The sequence below is a fragment of the Thalassophryne amazonica genome, chromosome 8 (genome assembly GCF_902500255.1).
Source record: "Thalassophryne amazonica chromosome 8, fThaAma1.1, whole genome shotgun sequence".
NCBI lineage: Eukaryota > Metazoa > Chordata > Actinopteri > Batrachoidiformes > Batrachoididae > Thalassophryne > Thalassophryne amazonica.
Window position 1 is genome coordinate 43,114,221 of NC_047110.1, and position 14,679 is coordinate 43,128,899.

The following is a 14,679-nucleotide window of genomic DNA, read 5'->3' on the forward strand; positions in this document are numbered from 1 at the left end:
CTTTGAGCATCTGATGCAGATGGAAAAGCACTATATAAATGCAGTCCTTTTACCATTTATTTACCATTTACTGGTCCAAAAATGCCTCCTCAAGAGATAAAAACATATTTAAGTAGCACCAGAGTGTAAGTGGCATTTATCACTTCATGCAAGAAGAAGCAAAATGGATTAAATCGCTGTATTATTCATTTATAAAGGCCCTGTCACACCTTGATGATTTAGCATGTGTATGCTGGCCGTATTAAACATGCTGGCACACGCTGGCGAACGTCTAATAAATTATTTCAGCTGTCACACCTTGACGATTAACCAGCATATGCCGACAGCCCCGTTTCCACCTAGTGGTTCTGGTCGGTACTGCACAGTCTGGTACCAATCAGAAACAGAGTAATTTACCATTATTTTATTTTTTATTTTCATTTTTTATCTTGGTGGACCATTTTCATTGTGTACAGAATGCTGATGAGTGGACTGGCTGGGGTAAACGCTGCTGTGAATGAATGAAGTGCTGTGACTCTTTAAACTTTTAAACAGCAGTTGATTTGACCTGCTGATCAGACCTGATCAGGTCATCACAGGCCTGAATAATGAAACGATGTGATGATTTATACTTTTAAAGTGCCAGTCGACCGCGATCAAGTGTGATCTGAATGAAGTGCTGTGTGATTTGTCGGTGTAATCTGTTGGTCTGGTAATTATTGACAGCGATGGTTTAAATCATCATAGCGCTTCTGTGTGTTCAGAGAGCGACACGGTCATCCTCTGAGAAACGCACCTGCAGCAGAAATACCACAGAGGGACTTTTTAAAACGCTGCGTTTCCAGCCACGAATTAAAGTATTTTCAGAGTTCATTTGCAAAAATCAGGAGCTTTATGTGGATTCTTGTCCTTCTGTGATGGTGAATTGGATTAAAATGAACAAGTCAGATGTACTCCATGTGTGAATGAAACAGTCAATCTGCATGAGGACCGCAGCTTTCAGCCAGTCAGTGGCCAGCATTAATGGACGTATTTGGATGGATGGATGAGATTTATTGTCGTTGTCATTACAAGTGCAACAACAACGAGATTATGTCCACACTCACATTTCCACAGACAAGATACAGCAATTAATACACAATTATTACTTGTTTGCCGTAATAATGGCACACATCAGAATTAAGACAACACATGTACATTTGACATTGTTTATGTGCACTAAACTTGAAACAGTCAATTTTCCAAATTGAGGCGATGTGAGTGTGTGGTAGCCACTGCAACAGGAGTCGCGCCGCTAGCTTGTGGGGAACGGGGACCTGCCACAGCTAAAACTGCGCAGCCCCCGGAGGGGAGAAGGGATGGTGTGAGCGGTGGCCGAGATGGGGTTTGTGATGGGGGCAGGAGGGGAGGTAGGAGGGAAAGTGGAGCATGCTTCAGTCTTTGTCCATGTGTGAGTCTGTCTGTCCTTGTACTGGAGTTGGAGAGATAAGGAGGCAGCCAATATTCCCAAGGCCGTAGAGATTCTTCTGGAGGAAAAACAATGGGGCATTTTATCCTTGAGAGGCTGATAAGCCTGCCGTGTTTGTGATTGAGCAGTGGAAAAACACTTTTCCAGCTTCACATGACCAAACCAGATCCCAATTATGAAAATTCCTCAGCCTCTGAAATCTTCACCTTCTCCTGCAAGGTGCACATTTGCTCCGAGATGTTATCCAATTTGCGTCTGAGTTCAAGGGTTAACGCAGTCTGAGAATGCATCGCCTTGCCCAACTCATTAATCATGACGGACAAGCGAGGGGTCGTGGTTTTGGCGGCAGCCGTCTTGCCAATCTTCTGGTAGGTTAGGGCAGCACATAAGCCAATAAGTACCAGCCCTCCTACTATGAAACCAAATATGAATAAATCCTCGACGTCCTCCACAGAGAATGGTGCAAAGCATGCGACCCGCCACGTCTCCCAGGTATCGAGAACATAGCCCGCAGGGTAAGTTTCATCCGGGAATGCAGGGTCCCCCGGCCCTGATCTTCTTGTAGAAAAAATGGTGTCAGTAGCATTCAGAGATCAGCTGATCAATTCCATGATTAATCCAATATAGTTTGAAGAATTCACAGCCTGGTGAAGTAGGGACTTTGAAGGTTGGAGCAGAGATACAGGAGAGATGAGGAGATGCGACCGCCCTCGCTGGAGTCCCAAGCTTATTCGCACTTGTATTTCACTCACTCCACTGTCTTCCAGTTCATGTTAGAATTGATTTTTAGAGTTTAATGTTTCTTTTTAAAGCTATTAATTGCCTTGCACCATCCAACCTGTTTGAAATTTTAACTCTCCACACGTGCAGTAGGACATTACAGGCATCTGGTCAACTTTACTTAGATGTTTCAAGGTGAAAATATAAACTCAGAGGTTACTGTGGTTTTGCGACAACAGGCCCCAGACTGTGGAACAAGTTACCTTCTGATTCATGCACTATTTCTGACCAAGCACAGACCGGCGTCCTGTGGGCCAGGTAGTTTCTCCTTCTGGGCAGGCACGGGACTCTTTGTGGATCTTCCCAGCTACGAATCCACCCGGACCCTGTTGTGATTAGAGGACAGACTGTTTTATTTGAGTCTCTTTCCAAAGCGCAGTCAGCTGTTTGGGACTTTTCCTCTTCCTCGTTTAATAATTAATGGTGGATTATCACACTGACCCAGCGACGGACTGGTGTCCTCTCTGGGGTGTAGCCCACCTCATGCTCTATGACTGCTGGGATGGGCTCCAGCTCCACCCAGACACATTCCTGTGAGGTTTTTTTTTGTTTGTTTTTTCTCCACAATATACATCGAGATATTTGTTTTGTAGATGCATGTCTTAATTAAGTGGTAGTGTGTCAGAAAGTAAAAAAAAAAATAATAAAAAAAATGCCTCACCAACACAACACAAGTTCATGACATAGGGCATTGTGGAGACCATAAAGAGCAGGTTTTTATATCATAGAAAAGTTCTTCCTCTCCCCCCAACAGTAAAATTGGCAGCAATGGAGTTGTTTGGCTTAGATGAACTCACACTATACAGTCTGGACTGCTTCTGAGCACTTTATGTCTGCAGAGTCCCAATTATTTGACTAGGTTGTGCGCTCTGGACCGTGGCCGGTGCCGGCCTGCTGGCTCAAGTATGCTCAACTTGCAGCGGTGTTCTGTGTTGCAGTATAGCCGGGGCTGTGCCTCAGGCCAAGTGGGGAAAAGATAAAATACTGATGAGTCCAAGTGTTCTTGAAAGGAGTTTTCTAGGGTGCAATCCAGCTGATCCAGCCACTGCTGCATATGAGTACAAACTGCCCGGACACATGCATGTGTCACAGTGTCCAAATTACTGCTGTATTGCTGATTGGAGCAGATTGTGGTTTACCTCTTAAAGCGGCTCTTACACATTGCTGAATTTGGTGCCTAAGTTTCCCAGGCAGCAACTGAGCACAGCTTGTGTGTCCTGGGTAGAGGTAAGCCTGCTGCTTGGCATAGATTTAGCACAACTTGAGGGAAAGGTTGGTTACACTCATCCTGTTTTGAACACATTCAAAATTTCTCTAGGTATAGGCTTGACACACATCGATTTGTTCTCTGACCACAGAAAGAATTACACAGAGTTAAGCACAGAAGTTTCATCAAGAGTCACATCAAACCTTCCCTAGGCAGTCCTAAGCCAAGCACAGGCAGGCCCGATCTGACTGTAAGTCCACTGGGGGAAAAAAAACTACTTTTCCTGACTTTTTCGAAGTGGTGTTCCTGCTAAGAACTCTGTGCCAAATGCAGCCAGGCAAGAACTTCTTGGGCAGAAGTGTACTGAGTTGTCGCTTGGCTTATTATGGCATGAAATGGAGCCAAACACAACCAAGTGTAACCACTGTATAACTCTGCTGCACTTCCACACAATAAATGTGTATTGTGTATGCAATGATTAATGATCCTTCTCAGTATACCTTTAACACCTGCCTCAGTCTTTAATATAACACTCAGTAATTGGCTCTTGACTGTGAGAGCTTCCGTTAGTTCCATTCACCCCTCCTGTTAAAGAGAGAGAGAGAGAGAAAAAGATTCATACGGGCAGACTGCAGTGAGAAATACTTTCAACACCTTCCAACACTACAGGATGTGAAATCTAATTGCTGGCACAGTTTAGCAATGCTTCATATCGTTTATTACTTCAAACACGAGTTGCAAAATTTAGAATAGTTGGGTTAAGGTAAACCCTGGCCTAATACATTTTTCATGCCCTGGCAAAGGCACACTTGTGGATGAAAGGTGTGTGTGCGCATGTGTTATGGGCTGGTTTTCAGTGCAGCGGTGCGACATGTTGGTGCCATCATGACCAGCGTGCACAGGTGGTGGATATTTGCACAGAGAGCATTTGTACTACAAATTGCATCCCAGTAGAGAAAACATTAGCAAATGTATGGGGAAAAAATGTTAACAGTCAGAACAAAACGATGAAACCTTGAAATTGTATGGACAGATACCATTGTATTGCACCCTAATTGGATATTTTTATGATGACATTTGGCCATATTGTAAAGATTCTTGTAATTGCAGACTTGCTGTGTACGCCTCTGTTCTTTATATTTCTTTTTGAGTTTATACTTTTCACGTTGGAAGAAGCTGACAATGCATTGAGTTAAGTTGTTTGCCAATGCAGCACTGGCAACTTGATGTTGAGAGTTGGGAGGGCTACTTGTGATTCTGTCACAAAGCCCTTACGCTTTTTGGTCACCCAATTTTTTTTTATTTTTTTTTGCTGCATTAGCCCAAAGCGATACTGCAGTAATGTAGTATTGCTGTATTATACACCAACCTTTAGTGAGACACATATAGCTTCAGATGTACTGGGGGTATGCAGTCCATTGTGATCTACCTTCCCTCCTGTAGGTCGCCAGGTGTCACAACATTTGGCTGAGGAGGCGAAGAAGAGGGAGCGTTTTAAGGAACTGAAACAGCATCTGGAGCAGGAGGTACTAATACTAAAGACGGTCCTTTTGTGGTTACAACAAAGTGGAAGAAAATATAGAAAGAGCTTTAAACTTAATTTATTTACAGTTTGTATTTGTTGTGTTTTCCTGCTGATTTTTAAGCTGAAAGAAATATGTTTGTTTGTTGGGTGGACAATAGTGGCGAAATGCTGCAAAGAAGAAGGAAGAGGAGGATGACTTCAGTTTTGCCAGAGAGCTGAGAGACCGAGAGAAGAGACTACAAGCTCTGGAAGAGCAACTGGAGCAGAGAGCAAGGTTGGACATTAATGATTAATAAAACTAGGAAAATAAATTTTTTATTCACAGCTGATTAATATTTATGTTAATAACTTGGTCAGTCTACAGTATACTAACAGGCTGTATGACAAAATTGTAAGAATGACATTGTTCTTTCCAGGACCTCACTTCTATCGGAATGGATTTTTTTTAATAAGTGGCTGCATTAGAAATTTGCTTCAGCATGTGGAAAATGTGGGATAAAAGCTCAGATTTTTGGTATTCAAATGAACTATTGTTATTTCATTATTAAAAGGAATTTCTTGCATAGTTGAAGCATCAAAGCATAATTCTGTCAGTATATAGTTTGGATGATAACTTTTGTAGAGGAAAGGTTTACAGTCATGTTTTCAAGTCATTAGCTAATTTTAACCTAAAGGATGCAAAGTCATAGGTTGTACGTTTTTATTATATGTCTCATCTCCATGTGCCCAGCACACTAGTAATCTTTACTCGCATGTATACTGTAAAATTCACTAGATAAAAGCCTTTAGGTGACTTATCGTCAACTTGCACGTTTCTGTATTTAAAATTCAGAAAGGAGCTGATTGCGCAGTACAGCTGTCTCTCCGAAGAAGCAGCTCGCAGAGAGAGACGGGCTTTGTGGAAGGTGCAGCGAATGACGCTTAATAAGGCTCGTGCTCAGTTTCTCACTCAAGACTGGCAGGACACACAGGTTTGTAAAAAATTTAAATAACTGTAAGGTAATGATGACTGACTATTGCATTTGGTTCATTATGAGTAACATTACTTTGACTAAGCCTCTCCTAACTTCATGCCAGGCAATTCTGAAAAAGTATCCTTTAGGTCAGGCAAAACCTCCATTGCCTTCTGGTGCTACAGCACTGCAGGAAACACAGGTATAGCAGCAGATCTTGAATGTTCATAAGGCCCAAGCATTTATACACTTTAATATGTTTTGTCTAAGATGGTAACCTCTGTTAGCAGGAATCTGAGACTCTGCACACATCTGAACAGAAGTCAGAAAAGACTGAGGAATCTACTACTGTATCAAAATCACAAGGCTCTTGTTCACTGCCCCCCTCCCAATGTAGAGGAGACTCTGTGCTCATCTCTGAAAACATTGATATCTGTGACTTCATCCCTAAATCATTCAAAAGTCTGCAAGTAGACAAGGCTCTACAAGAGATTGGATCTGACCTCCCTGAAACACTTGAATCTAACCTGGTGGACTATGACTTCAGTGCTCCCTTTACTTCATTACATGGCATCACTGGCCAAGCATCAGATCAAACCAGGCCTGACGGGGATCTTGCAAGTAAGCCAGATATCACCCAGAGCCATCCTTTTGTTTCTTGTGGTTCTGTTGTGAAGAATATCCCTCAAGTACAGGAGCCTCTGCCTAAAGCTAAACTCTTCGGTCAGGCTTCCAAACCCAGCACGGCCCTAGGTCATCATGAACTACAGGCATCCAAAAAAACATCTAAAGCTAATGTTTGTGGATATCCCTCACAGTCCTCAGAACAACTTGTTGATGAGAGCAGTTTAATTATGCCCAGTAAGCAGGAAGTTGCGTCTGTACCAAAACACACCATATCTGTAACTGAAATGAAATTGGAGGCAAAGGATAATGATGATGAATTGACTGAGCACACCAAAGGACTTGATGTGCTTGATCAGCTGACTTCTCTACCCTCAGTGTTCCCTTTGACCATGCCAGTACAAGGTACTGATGATGTTGATCACAATGTCCTGACTGAACTTTCTCACTGTGGTGATGTTCAACCTCTTACGCTAAACACCGACGAGGATGGGTATATTTCTGAAGTGACCTCTGCTGTACCTGTGCCAAACATTCCCGGCCATGACTTCACTGTACACCTAAATATTCAAGAACTAGTTCCAGATGTTTCTTCTCAAACTGTTTCCAGGGATCATGGGCATTCCTCTGATACTTACATAAGTGGAGACTGTCTTTCAAAGGTTACTGCTACTGAACCATCTCCTAACATCCATGGTCATGCCTCAGATGCACATATAAAGATTGGAGAATATGTTTCTGAAGTTATTAACCTTCTCCCTTCCGCCACTGGTCATGGTCACTGTTCCGATGCTCATATAAAAGTCGGGGAAAACATTGCTGAATTTGTTGCACCTTTCCCTTCTCCGAATATCCACGGCCACTCTTCAGATGCCCACATCAAAGTTGGGGAACATGTATCGGATGTATTTGACCCTCAGCCCTCCCGTAATGTTCATGGTCATGCATCAGATGCTCACATCAAAGTTGGGGAACATGTTTCAGAAGTTGTTGCACCACTTTCAACACCCAGTATCCATGGTCACTCCTCTGATGCAAACATTAAAGTGGGTGACTTTGTGTCTAACATACCTGATGCAAGACCTCGATGGAGTAAACATGGACATGCCTCAGACTGCATCCTTAAATCGGGGTGTGTAGTATCTGGAACTGAAACGTCCTTGCTCCCTTTGCCTGGAAGCATGTACGGCCATTCCTCAGACTCTACACTAGGTATTGGTTGTGTGGTTTTAGGAGATGAGCCCCAGCATTCTCCTTTACCTGGCAGTGGATATGGCCATGCTTCAGACTCAAATTTAGCTGTTGGATGTGTAGTGTCTAAAGCTGAGCCACTTCCATCACCACTACCAGGCAGCACTTATGGTCACTCCTCTGACTCAAGTTTGGGAGTAGGATGTTTGGTGTTGGGGTTGGAGGATCCCCCCTCTGCACTACCAGTCAGTGCTTATGGACACTCATCAGACTCTTCACTTGGAGTTGGATGCGTGGTGCAGTGTAAAGGCAGTGAAGGTCGGCAGAGAACAGATGACAACAACGATGATGAAGGTATTGAACATAATTACACACAAACACACTTCTAAGTTGTTGAACACAGTGGTGAGACTCCCTCCAGGCTGTTGAATACGAGATTGAAAAAGATGTTTTGAAAATGCAGTCGCCCTTGATGCATGTCCACATCGGATCTGTTGGCGACACCGAGTGAAAACAAGTAAGCAGCCAAAGGGACTTACTATCTGTATTTTCCAACTGTTCTCTGGGGAATTAATTTGTATTTTGTTGTCCTGTTGAAAATTGTTTCAGCCAACTCAGTCTGAATGTCCTCCATATTTGAAAAGCTTTAAGGAGTTAGAAAGATGAGTGTGGTAGCCTTTTACTTGGGGGAAATTAATATATATGCGTGTGTGTGTATGGTGGTGGGGGGAGTATAATTTGGTGTGTATAAAATAGTACAACCCATCTCCCTTCAGGTCCGAAAGTGAACATCGGTGAACAACATGTTGAAGGAATGGGTTCCTGGGAACCCAATTTGAATATCTCTCCTGGTGATAGTTCTGAACAAGAATACCTCTCGACTTTGGCTTCTCACTACCAAGTGGAACACTATGAAGACTGTTACAACATCATGGGTTAGTTCAGTGACACTTAAATTATGGAGGCAGTACATGTATGAATGTATTATTCTTCATGCTGATTGTGGTTGTGTATATAAGCTATGAAAATGTACCAAAGCGCACTCTGTGATGATTACGGATGGTAATTATTTTTCATAGTTGGCAAATATTCCTTGAAAATTGATCATAGAGGACAAAAGAATGGCCCAACACACTCTTCAATGTTGGCAACAGTGTTAGTTTAAGTTAACCATCCTTTGATGTCTGCCTACTTGCAGTGTCGAAAATGAGGAAATTTCAGATTGTTCGTCATTTGTGAAAAACCAAAAAATTCATACAGATCCACATCTTGAGTGAAGACAGACTATTCAGCAGAGACATAAATTTTATTTGTGTGTAGAACAAAGAAATGTTGCAATGTAGAACCTTGGTGAACAGAGCTGCCCCTTGCTTGAGCCAGGTTGCCAACCTGCCTGAACGAGGTCAAAGAACACCTGATTTAGGCTTCATTTAAAAGTTCATTTGTTGGGAAGATTTGTGCTTATGTTTTTATTCTGATAGTGACAGGAGTGAATTGATCCAGCATCTCTCTTCTTCGCCAGCATACAACCCCTGGCAAAAATTATGGAATGACTGGCCTCGGAGGATGTTCATTCAGTTGTTTAATTTTGCAGGTGTTAGTTTTGGGATGAAATTTTACAGTGTGATTCCATAATTTATTCCTCAGAATTGAGTGATTCCATATTTTTTTCCCTCTGCTTGGTCTAAAAAGTAACCGTTACTGACTGCCACAATTGTTTTTCCTGATTTCTTATAGTGTTTCTTAAAGCCAGAAAGTTGCCATTTGAAATGACTTTAGTTTTGTGTCATGTCTGTGATCTGCTTTTTTTCTACAAAATTAAACAACTGAATGAACATCCTCCGAGGCCAGTGATTCCATAATCTTTGCCAGGGGTTGTAGTGGTGTAGACTGAAAGTCGTGCGACTGCGCAGGGTCTACTGGGACTACCACATTGTGGGTGTTAAATTCACTGATCTGTCTCAGGGGTGAGGGTGGAGCAGTCTGTGCCAGGGTGAAATGTACAATTATAGAATTGGGTGTACATCTCACATACTACTCTTTAATTGACTTGAAATTCCCTGTGTTTAGAATTTTATGCTATCTCTGTCATCTCTCTCATACTCAGCTTCATCCCCCGAGTGTCAGCTGCTGAAGCATGTGACTCGGGGCACGTGGGGCCTTCCTGTGGACCCCAGTCTGCGCAAAGCCACAGACACCACTGCTGTTCAGCTCAGCGAGATGGTTTCCCTGCCAATTCTTATTAAACACTCTGTCACTACCCCACTCATCACACAGTGAGTATCTACGTAAAAGAAATCTGCAGAAGCAGAGAGTCCTTTGTGTTGTAAAATAGTTTAAAACATTTCTGACACTTCTCTCTGGAAGTGTTTGACCATCTGGGAAGGCTGGTGTGTCTAACTCTCCAGTACAGCCAATTAGGTGTTTGAAGAGGACCTAAAGATAGGATGATTTCAGTGAACTTTAGTCATTTTTTCTGCTACTTGACAGCCTCCTAAGTGAATGTATACTGGGCAACAAAGGTATAATTTAAATTCTTGTTACCCTCCACCTTTGGAGTTTGAATCAAAGGCTATTTCCATCTTCAGCGTCAGTGTTTTCACACACTGCAGTGTAGCCTTTGTGTGAAATAGCTTTCTCATCTCATTCTCCACAGAGCAGGAGTGCAATATATTTGGTGTTGCATTCACAGCTGTGTATTTCTGATAACTTATTTTTATCCCATGAATAAACAAATTGGTGAAGTATTGAAGAGACTTTTCGGCTCTGTTTTATCTCCTTTGTGCTGTATTCATCTCAAGACGGCTTTCTCTAAATTCCATTGCTATTTAAAAAAATGACTTGCCCAAGGACTAATTGAAAGAAGTGTGAAGGAAGTCATCCAGAAAAATGAAAAGAAAAAAAAAATAGTTGCCTTAGTTTTTTCGACAGCTGGTACTTCTATTTTTCTAAAAGCCTGAATCAAATTTTTAATTCATCTGGTTCTGATGTCACAGTGTCATTATTTTGGTTTTTGTTTCCTCCAGTGTGTCTTTGGTGAACAAGGCAGTGGTGGACTACTTCTTTGTGGAGTTGAGATTGGAAAGACACTTTGAGACGCTGCGCCACTTCTTGTTGATGGAGGACGGAGAGTTTGCCCAGTCTCTCAGTGATCTGCTCTTTGAAAAGGTGGCACTTTTTCAGAAGTGTGTCATTGATTTATCTGGAGACAGGAAAAAAAGGGCAATGTGTTGTATTCTTTAATTTGTGGCATTCTTGAATGAGAGTACAAAGAGCAAGGCCAGATATCCTTGTCTGCCTTTGATTGCTATACGAGTACAACTGAAACTCTTTTTCTTTTTAATGGATCAGCACTCTGTATGTTATTTTCTATCTTTCAGTATGAGTATGCACCAGAATAAGTCTGAGTCAGCTCCTGGTTTCAGAATGGGTTGTGCTGTCATCTTTCGCGTGACCTACATCACCTGGTGTTCAAGACCGTTTCTGATGCAAAACCAAAGAAACCTTTCTCTGTGAAATCACACTGCTCATGCAATTCTCCTTGGGCATGAGCCCAAGGAGAATTTCTTGAGTAATCCTTTTTTAATCTAAAATAACATATGTGGCGTAATTTCAGTGCTTTTATTGGGCTGTCAGTGTGTTCAAATATTTAATTGAATGATTGTACATACGTAACTCGTGATTAATTGCAATAGGGTACCGCAGTCTCATTTGAACCATGCATAATTTGCAGGATTTGACCACTTATGGCGACTGCTTCTGCCGTTGTGCAATATATACACAGCATAAGTTCACATGGAAAAATGGTGTACTGTTTTGTTTCTGGCTGCAGTCACCAAAACAGTTGCGAAAAGTGTTTTTTTTTTTTCGATACCCAGTGGACAAGGGAAGACGAGGCAAATGGGAGATGACGTGTCGGTAAGTGTTAGCCTACACACCTAACCAGAGTAGCTGCGTTCTCTTGCCTGCACAACCGCCTCAACATGTTTGTGATCTGGGTCATAAACCAACCACAACACATTTTCACTTTGTTTGCATGTAATTTGTCTAAAAACTCAGAGGAGAGAAATTACATCATATGCGTCATATTTTACCCCTTTAGCGCTCGCCCTCAAATGAGACTGCCCTGCCCAATTAATCACACATTTTTAACACATTTTCATATGTTTTAAATGTACCTTAAAGTGATATTTTTTTTGAGTTCTTAATACTCTTATCAACATGGGGAATATGTTACATAGAGCAGTCACTGGATGTGATGTGAATTATTTCAGGCAGACCTACATCCTCTGCCGTGATATTTGGCTTGGGAGCTCTAACCACCCATTGAGATTTTGCTGCTAAAAATTTAAAATAGACAACATACTTTAGGGTGGGTATGTCTTTTTATATAAGAAGACATGCAAGAAAAGTAAAGGAGTTTTGTTTGTTTTTTGCTTTTTTTGAAGTTGTGACATTGGGCAGTCAGCTTTAATGGAATGTTACGAAAAATTGATCAATGGATTTGGCCTGTCTAAATTTGAAAATGGTTCTATATCAAAGTTAGACCCAGGAAATGTTTAATGATTTTTGTGTATGTGGGTGTATTCTTAGGCCTTGTTGCAGTTATATGTTCTAATTATTATCCCACCGGTATGAAATATGGGGGGATGTAGCAATCAGCATGTCCGTCCGTGTTCATTTGTTAGCGCAGTATCTCAAGAATCAGTTGACTAATTTCATTCATATTTACCGTAAGGGTGTACTTGGGTGATCCACCGACACCAGTTGATTATGGTGACCTTGGGGTCAGGATCAAGGTCACAGTGAGATATTCGATATTGTCATTGCCACACTTGTTAGCGTGATAGCTCAAGAACCAGTTGACTAATGTCATTCAAATTTACCAGAACCGTGTACTTGGGTGATCCCCCAACACTAGTCAGTTATGGTGACCTAGGGGTCAATTTCAAGGTCACTGACTTGTGAGGATCGGCAGAGGGGGGTTTTATGTCATTTCCTGATAACTCTTGTTTATTTGTCCATGATCACAGTCAAACACATTTACAGTACGCTTCAACACATTTGAAGCGTAATTATACGTTCTGCATTCACAAGTTTTTAACATGCAAAAGTGGCCTTGGTGGCCACCATACCTAGGTATTAGAAATGAAAGGAAGCTTCATATAACTTCAACAACATGCTGAGCTTGTTCCCTGCAACAAGCAAACTCAGACATGTTGAGCAGGTGGAATGATGCATAAGTAAATGGACTGCATTGCAGGAGCACTTTTCCATCTCATGCAGCACCTCAGATACCACTCACACACGTGCACATCTTTCTTTATATATATTTCGCATTAATTTTGATCACATTCATTTGTATCAATTGATTTTTGTTGCCTCTACCTTTTGAGGACACTTTTGTGAAATGATAAATGACAAATTTGGGTTGTATGTGATGAATGCAAGATGAGAAAAAATTTTTAATCAGATATAATTTATCACTCCATTTTTATTTCACTTCCATTTTCTCATGTAATCTATGTTACTTTCACCCTTCATACTTTCCACATTTATGCAGATTTTTTTTTTTTTTTTTGGTAGTTTAATATGTCCAGTCACATGTTTGCTGTTCCTAGTTTTAAGTTATGCTTTGGAATTCTCTGTGTATCTCTGCTATGGAGCACATGGCATGTCACCACCAAGCTCATTTGGCAAATTGTTTTAGCTGCCAATTCCTCCAACACTGCATATGCCAAGGCCAGATTTCTGAGCGTGAAACAACACATTCAGCCTATGCTAATGCCTCAACATGTTGAAATATTCAGGTAGTGCATTAATACGCCGTCTGTCTCTAGAGGCTCATTGGACAGCAGGTCTTCACTGTAGGTTACACTGCACCAGCTGATATCACTGATTAGCAAGAAACAGCTAATTGTTGCATTTGGTAATCAGTGGGGTTACAATGAAACACAAACACAAAGTTTCAGTAGTAGGTGTGAAGTGGTTGGTTAGTCATGTGTGACCTTTGTCATCATGTAACCAGTGTCTCTTCCACATACGTAGCTGAGCAGTGGTCAGACTCCAGGTGAGCTGCTGACCCCTTTGGTTCTGAACTCCATCCTCAGTAAGGCGCTGCAGTACAGTTTGCACGGCGACACCCCTTCAGCTGCAAACTTCACCTTCGCCCTCCGCTTCCTCCCAGAAATGTTTCACCCGCTCGCCCCAGATTCTCTAAACTGTCTAGAGCTGCGCTACAAGGTAAAGCCCTGCATTTTAATCATGCAAAAGAGTGTGCCTGTTTGCACGCATATCCCTGCGTTTTTTGATAAATCTGCTGTGTGTATAGAAAGAGTTTGTCATGCACATCACTGATTGAAACAGATTGATTATAGTTAGATGCTTTGGATGACATGTACAGGATTGCCTGTATTTATTTTCTATGCTGTCCCCCTTCCTTCCCTCAGTCTTCCTCTTTATCTCTCCATGCATTCTGCATGCTTTCTCTCTCTCTCTCACATACATCTTTCTTTTCCACTTCTTCTGTTTCATACCACTCTGTCATACTGTCACATTACTCTCACCTCCTGTGTTATATGTTCTCTCACCTGTCGCCACCTGTCATTTCATCTGTCATTCTTCACCTGCATTTCTGTTCTTATTTCTTCCTTTCAATCCCTGGCTCATGTATTCACACATTTTTAATGGTGTTTCTCTTGTTCTTCTTGTCATCTCTCAGGTGGACTGGCCGTTAAACATCATCATCACAGACAGCTGCATGAACAAATACAACCGTCTGTTCTCCTTCCTGCTGCAACTCAAACACATGGTGTGGAGCCTCTGTGATGTCTGGTTTCACCTTAGGAGAACTGGTGAGAGGCTAGTAGTTGCTGATTTTATTTGTACATCAGTTACAAAATCACAAGAACGGTAAACCTGACCTCCTTTCAGTTTTACACAATGTTTTGCG

General features: G+C 41.8%; 1 protein-coding gene across 3 annotated transcripts in view; it reads left to right on the forward strand.

Annotated features, from left to right (window-relative positions):
* The window catches only part of tubgcp6 (tubulin, gamma complex associated protein 6), a 94,234-nt gene that overhangs the window by 50,502 nt on the left and 29,053 nt on the right, over positions 1 to 14,679 (forward strand). The window contains exons 13-23 of one of the 3 annotated variants that reach the window (XM_034176076.1): positions 4,878 to 4,960; positions 5,118 to 5,233; positions 5,792 to 5,930; positions 6,037 to 6,114; positions 6,200 to 6,543; positions 6,577 to 8,081; positions 8,504 to 8,662; positions 9,835 to 10,003; positions 10,754 to 10,895; positions 13,776 to 13,970; positions 14,449 to 14,581. In XM_034176076.1, the coding sequence (XP_034031967.1) occupies positions 4,878 to 4,960; positions 5,118 to 5,233; positions 5,792 to 5,930; positions 6,037 to 6,114; positions 6,200 to 6,543; positions 6,577 to 8,081; positions 8,504 to 8,662; positions 9,835 to 10,003; positions 10,754 to 10,895; positions 13,776 to 13,970; positions 14,449 to 14,581 (3,063 nt within the window). Of the gene's footprint in view, positions 1 to 4,877; positions 4,961 to 5,117; positions 5,234 to 5,791; positions 5,931 to 6,036; positions 6,115 to 6,199; positions 8,082 to 8,503; positions 8,663 to 9,834; positions 10,004 to 10,753; positions 10,896 to 13,775; positions 13,971 to 14,448; positions 14,582 to 14,679 lie in introns of all 3 variants that reach the window. The other 2 variants (XM_034176074.1, XM_034176075.1) reach the window with 2 other exon arrangements.